General features: G+C 41.8%; 1 protein-coding gene across 1 annotated transcript; it reads right to left on the reverse strand.

The window, feature by feature from the left end:
- Window positions 1-235: 235 nt before the first annotated feature.
- On the reverse strand, window positions 236-6,128 carry LOC139283318 (cytochrome c oxidase subunit NDUFA4-like). The gene is made up of 4 exons (XM_070903316.1): window positions 6,087-6,128; window positions 2,949-3,034; window positions 1,294-1,357; window positions 236-292 (listed from the first exon to the last, which is right to left on the reverse strand). Exons 1-4 carry the CDS (start codon window positions 6,126-6,128, stop codon window positions 236-238), a joined length of 249 nt encoding a protein of 82 aa, XP_070759417.1.
- Window positions 6,129-6,936: the final 808 nt, after the last annotated feature.

Genomic DNA, 6,936 nt, shown 5'->3' on the forward strand with positions numbered 1-6,936 from the left:
ATAACAGCACCGTAGCTTGTACACCACATTGTTTATAATTATGCACTGAAGAACCAGCCCTCTGTCTCATATGATCTTTAATAGTTTGTGTTCATAGTTACAGTGTTAATTCAGAGCTCTTGTCGTGGAGCATGAGGTGAGACTGAGGAAATGTTCAGGAAGACGTTACACATCACTGAGGTGACAGCAGGGGGTCATGCCGAACTTGGTGCCCCCGCAGTTGCCTGGAGGACCTTTAGAAGTCAGGGCCATCTTTCTTCAGGTTCTTGTAGTCCGTGTTGATGGCCACAAACTGCGGAAGGCAGGAGGAATACATTTAAATCTGCTTTGCTTAAATTAAATTCATCAGCGCTGTCTTTAAGAGGAAAAAAAAGTGGCAGGGGTGAACTTTTTTTCCCCTCTAGTGCAAATATAGACACGCATACATGCACGCGCTCACCCAAATACACTTACATACCATGATATGTTCGAGATCATTTATTTTCCAGATTTGCAACAGTTTGCATAAGTCATGGATGATGTATATTGTGTGACTGCATGCGTGTGCTCTGCATTCATCACAGACCCTCCAACCATGATAAACACACATTTTTGCACTTGCAGTGATTATTTTCTCCCCGTGTTGTATTTTTCTTGATTGGTCTGCCATTAAAACCCTTGCCCTCCCCCCCCCTCTCTCTTTCCCACTTTCCCCTTCTCATTACGATCATTGTTTGGACTTCAGTGGAATTTCGATGCGAGACCTTTGCCTTGCTATCGAGAATTAAACATGCCGTGTCCTGACCTTTAGTCTACAGCGACTTTCATTCCACTGGCAAGCAACGCAGCCTTGAAACCTTCAGAAAAAGGCTCTCTTCTCTGAAAAACACATCATCCAGATCTCCTCTTCTGGGACTTGTCAGTTGGTTGTTTTTCTGCTCTATTTTGGGTCAGCGTTAATATTTTCATTAGTTTGTCTGTGGCTCTGGCCTTGTTAAAGAGGTAAGGCAAATTATTACCGACCACTAAAAGCTCCTGGTTCCATCTGCCTTAATTTGTTTTTGAAAGACACTTTGTTTTCCCTTATTTGAACAGATGTGAAGAAAGCCAGGAAGCAGCCATGTTGATCTGACATTACTCTGCCAGCATTGGTTGGTCCAAATCTATTTTAGTAGGTTTTTAGGCTGATGATGAATATGAGATTTTCAGTGACTCAATGAAACAACACCATCCTTGTTCTAGTTCGTTTTCTGGCAGATATGAGTGATGTAAGCGGGCATGTGGCCGTACAGTGTGTGACCGGGGAGTTGTTACCTTGTACTGGTAGGTTGGGTCGAGCTTGTTCCAGGGCTCTGGGTTGTTCTTCTTGTCCCAAAAGCTGCAAATGTGAAAAGATTCAGGGCATACAGAATAAAGAGAGGAAAAAGGAAGAGAAAATACAGGACATGAGAGTGAGAATGGCATGCACGATGGGAGAGGCGTACATGATGAGCAGATGCAGAGAAAAAGGAAGACTTGGAGAAGAGAAACAGACCGAGATGCAAACAAATGGGACAGAAGACAAAAGGAGATAAATACATAGATGCCGGATGGAGACACAGGTTGAGGGGGAAAAACAAAGGTGATTATGAGATGAGGTGAACTCAGCCCAGTGACTTGGCAGTGCTCCTCTGTTCATTAACCAAAGTCTGGATTTCACAGCGCTCCACTGTGACTGTCCATCCCTCCTCCTCCCTCTGGCAGCACGTCACGCCGCCAAAGCACAAACAAAGAGACAGAGACACTGATGGCAGAGCGGGCATGTCTCTCTCTCTCTCTCTCTCTCTCTCCCTCTATTACCACAAACACTAGATGGTCTCAGAGAGAAGCAGCCACTGACCACAGCACTCATCACCAGCTGGTGATGAGGTCAGGCTTTATGGCTGACCCTCAGAACAAGTGGTTCAGTGAGGCCCAAAATAGGACATGAAGCGTGTAGATTTTACTGTATGTGTGCAGTCACTGAGTTCAGTGTGGTTGATGCAGCTTCTGAGAAATGACAATTTAATACTGCCAGCCGCGTTTGTTATAAACTTTAATTCAACATATGGTGCCATCAAAAAAGATTTGTTTTGATTCTAGTATCAAAGTCAGTGCACTCGTATGGATGGTACTAGTGTTTGATTTCAATAGCATTTTCTGAATCCAGTGTCTGCTTATTGACTCCAAATCTTTTTTCAAATCCCTTATCAAATGTAATTTGATTTCACTTTCAACATTTGTAACAGGACCCAATCTTTAAATCAGTGGGCTGAAATTATCTGCAGATTTTAAGTCATCACAGATCTATTTATCCGATATGTTGGCCAATAAGTGAGAAATAAAAAATGAGCCACACAATTTTCTTTTTGGCCTTTGGACAAGTAACTTACACAATTTGCGTTAATAAGGTACACTTAATAATCTGCGGTGACATTTGTCATTTATTTCAGTGAAGATACGACAGTGCTATTTAAGAATGACAATCCGGCTACTTGAAAGTTTTGGGCATTGCTCTATGCTAATAAGTGTGAAGAAATAAAAGATGTACATTTGCCTCACGCTCAGTTTGGTATGTACCTTGGTTTTAGTGTCATGGTTCAGTACGTTTTTGTCATTTATCTTGAAAAACATTTTAACAGTCGACATTGTGTCAACAGACAGTACACTAATCGTTTTCTCTGTAACTAAACCGTAATTCTCATGGGAGGATCCTCCAGATCCTTCAGGTCTCATTTGTGTTTGCCATTCGGAGGCAGCAACACTGCATGAGCTTGACTAACCGGGCTAAGCTGACAAGCATGCTACAGCTGGTAGACACAGACGAATTACAAATTCTCAAATGATACCCATGGAAAAATTCAGTAAAATCTCTTGGCATCAAGAGCAAGGTGGAAGATAACAAGATTAAGACTGCAATGGCTACAAGCGTAGACAGACGACAGTCTTACGTGACATGAGGTCCTCTTGCCAGACGGATCAGATAGAGGGTGGCCCCTGTGATGCCCACAGTCAGGAAGAAAAACTGAGGGATTAACTGAGGAGAGGAGAGGAAAAGGAGGACTGCATTAGTCCCAGACCACGGAGACATACGAAGATAAACAAACATATTCTATCAAGTGGTTGGCTGTGATATGTACCATGAACATACACCTGTGTGAAATCCACACACATATACACACACATACACGGGTAGTTGTTATTCCTGTTTTTCCTCTCCCTGCCCTCCTCCATATGCATGAGGCCCGGGCCATGTGTGAGGCAGCTCACTGTCAGCCTGGGTTGAATGGGCAAGGACGCGGTGGAAGAGAGAGCTGCCGCATGTCTGTGTGTGCCAGCCTCTCCTCAACACTATACCTGTCAGACTGAGCGACAGCATCGCGCACACACACACACACACACACACACACACACACACACACACACAAACTGAGCGAGACACACAAACGTATATACTCACTCATATGCACATACCTGAGCTAACACATGCAAGGTCGGAACACTCAAACACACAGGCATGAATGTGCACATGCACACACACACACACACACACACACATTGACTTTAATTTGATGTGAGCTGTGATGATGACAGGAATTAAAATAGAAAAGCACATTAAGGGGACAGGGTGATAATGTGATATGTAATTTTAAACACCTAAACCTTAGCTGCGTAAATCCTCTCACCACGCAGCATCTATTCATCAACACTACACTGCCATACACTGCCTGTCTACTTTGCGATGTGGTACTCTATGTATGACAGAGAGAGAGAGGGAGAGTCACACCACTGGCGAACAGCTGTTCTCAGCCCACACAGATCTAGTCAAACTGTAGAGAGATGACAGTTTGATCAGGTTGAACTGAAGGATGTCTCTACTCAGCTGGATCTAGACATCTGTCTTCTGTCTGATTGCAACGCCACTTGCCTTTTGGTTGATTAGGAGACTGTCTGGTGATAAAACTTTGATATTCACTACCTTACAGCTGCGGAGATGAAGAAAGTATCTCTCCCTCGGCTACATACTCAGACCACTCGGCAGGCAGCTATTTAGGAACTTCTTAACATGGGCCTCCTGCTTCAGACAAGTGATCAGATGCCCAAGTGCTAAAGTGCAGTTTGACAGCAAACAGCTGTAAGGATTCTGAAAGGTGCTACAGCTAACAATTGCTGTCATTGCCGACTAATCTGCGGATTATTTTATCAATTAATCGTTTAATCATTTTTGTATATTAAATGTCAGAAAACAACCACCAGTCCATAAGAAAAGGATTGTCAGTTTAGTGTCATGTAAAACATATGCATACCCTCACATTCAAGAAAGGGGAATTGGCATTTTTACTTAAACTTATCAAGTTGGTTGTCGATTTTCTTTTCTTTTGAATGGCTAATCGATGAGTCGACTAATCCTCTCAGCTCTAATTCTTTTCTGTCAATTGACTGGGAAATATACTAATCACAGTTTCTCAGAGGCCAAAGTATTGTCTCCAAATTCCTTGATTGTCCTGTCAACAAAATACCAAAAGTCCAATCCCTGACATTTGACCAGTGAGTATTTGGTGTTTTTAATTAGCTATGTTAGCAATTTAGCAGAATTGTACTAAATTGTCATCAACTAATCGATTAACTGACTATTTACTGTATTTCAGCACCAGTCTGCTGCCTCAGTCATGTACTGTACAGCGAGTTGAACTCCTCAACTTCTTCTTCCAAGTTAACCTTGGAAAAAAGTTCATAGTGCACACCACAAGTTTTCACTGCATACACACATGAACATGCTAACACACACACACACAAGTTCAGCTCAGCTTCGATCATGGAAGTAAACACAAACAGCCATGCACACACAAACACACCAAAGCAGGTCAGCTTTGATCACAGACACGCACACACACACACACACACACACACACACACACACACACACAGACACGCACACACGCTTAGCGAATAATCAAGGCAGGCCTGTGTGTAGGGAGCTGTCCACTCCCCAGTGCTGATATCTTCATATCGTGCCACACAAGTGAGTGTTTCACCTTTTACCATTCAGCCTGACCGATATAGGAAGTGTTTTATACTCGCTGGGGTTCGATACTGTTGCTGCCCTTATTTCTTTTCTGGTGCACTGCCAAGCCAACCCTGTCAATCCACGAATTTGGGTCACCCTCAGCATAGCTCTGAGGCAACAGGGAGAAAAAAAAACAAGCACAGACAGCCTCTGTGTCTTTCTTTTTCTTTCTTTCTTCATTTTTTTATGACAGTAATAAAGCAAATGAACATGCCAATGATGCAGTAAGTAATTATGTGCAGTCACAGTACTTGTTTTAAACAATTCAGATGATCCGATCAGTAATTATAATTGTTATATGTAACAAAATAAGCTCAAATATCCACTTACTAGCTTTCACAGCTTTCAGCTCCATCTCACTTCATTCAGTTAATGGAGCTGGCTGAGGTGTTAATATTATATTAACGTCAATAGTTATTATGGCAGATATTTTAAACTCTTATTGTCTGACCCGAGTAGTGCTGCAACTAATTTTCATGATCGATCAATCTTCCAATATGTTTTTTACTTAATGTATTATTTGTTTTGTCTATAGAATTTTAGAAAATGGTGCAAAATGCTCATCAGTTCCAGTTCTCATGAGTTCTCAGAGCTCAAGGGGACATTTTTGTAATTCCTTGTTTTGTCTGACCAGCACCCCAAAACTCAAAGATATTACATTTTGTGTCATATTAGACCAAGAAAGCAGTAAATCCTCACATTTTAGAAGCAAACTTTTGCCATTTTTGCTTGAAAAATGACTCAAATGCTTTGCTTTTTTAATTTGTATTGAGTTTGACAGAACATTTGTAACATTTTATGATCTGGTCAACAACTGGACAGTCACACATTGCTTGCAGCATAATATTTTCAACCTAAAGTTGCAAAATGTGCTATTTAATTCCTGCTATTCATAAAAAAACAATCTAACTTTCTAACTTTACAGTCTGTTTTTTAGGCCAATATATGACAAGAAGAGCCTGATGTTAGTCATAGAAGTAATTACAGAGCTCAATAGATACATGAATATAATGCAACCTACCCCCGGATGTTTCTTCGCATGTTGAAACATGATCTTAATCATCTTTGATATTCTTCCAAAAGAAGAAGCAAAGAAATCCACCAAATAAAAACTATATAAAAAGAAAAACTGACAGCTAAAGTCTAACAAATGTATCCATATGAATGAATGTCTCTGTGCAGATTTACAGAAAGAGTTGTTTGTTAGCACAACAGTATGTTGGCCAGTGCTGTGAAACCTGTTGCCAATCTCTCCCCGTCCGCTCTGTCCCTCTCTCTCCCTCCCATTGGATGAATGAGAGGGTCAGAGGGGAGAGGGAGAAGGGGGGAGGGAGGGAGAGACAGTCCTAATCCTCATAATCACATCTGTTGAGGACACTGTATGTTTCCACTGAGGCTCATTGGGTACTCAGTGTCCTAAAGTGTTTTTGTTATACAACAACAAACTGCAGGTACTGAAAGTCAGATTTTTACTGACACAACTGATACTGACTGACATTTTCCAAACATTTCCTCCTGGAGGTGCAGCAGTAGTGCTAGTCCTATAATGGCTTCATGTTTAGATCTCAGCACACCCAGAGTGCAGCCATTGTGTTGGATAATTTCACGTTATATAGTCGTTTCTAAAATGACAAGCCTGTTTTTATGGATAGCCGTCACTCTAAAACTTTAAAATGATCCCCCAGTGGCCATTAAACGGTGCTGCTTTTGCAGAGCAACTTGTTCAGTGTAAAGAGGAGAGAAGTAATGGCAGCGTCCAACATGTCCCTCGGGTGGAGACCTTTGTACCAGCCACGTTAATGGCAATTGATTAGTCAGTGATGCAGCGCCTGCAGACCTTTCAGGTTCCTTAATGTCACATTGCAACTTAA

Source organism: Enoplosus armatus, chromosome 3 (genome assembly GCF_043641665.1).
Source record: "Enoplosus armatus isolate fEnoArm2 chromosome 3, fEnoArm2.hap1, whole genome shotgun sequence".
In the NCBI taxonomy this organism is placed as follows: Eukaryota; Metazoa; Chordata; class Actinopteri; order Centrarchiformes; family Enoplosidae; genus Enoplosus; species Enoplosus armatus.

Coding starts and splice junctions, on each gene's coding strand:
- LOC139283318 (XM_070903316.1), bottom strand. CDS start 6,128: ATGATTAAGATCATGTTTCAACATGCGAAGAAACATCCGGGG. Junction 1,358..2,948: donor GCAAGAGGACCTCATGTCAC/GTAAGACTGTCG, acceptor TCACATTTGCAG/CTTTTGGGACAAGAAGAACA. Junction 293..1,293: donor ACCCAACCTACCAGTACAAG/GTAACAACTCCC, acceptor TGCCTTCCGCAG/TTTGTGGCCATCAACACGGA.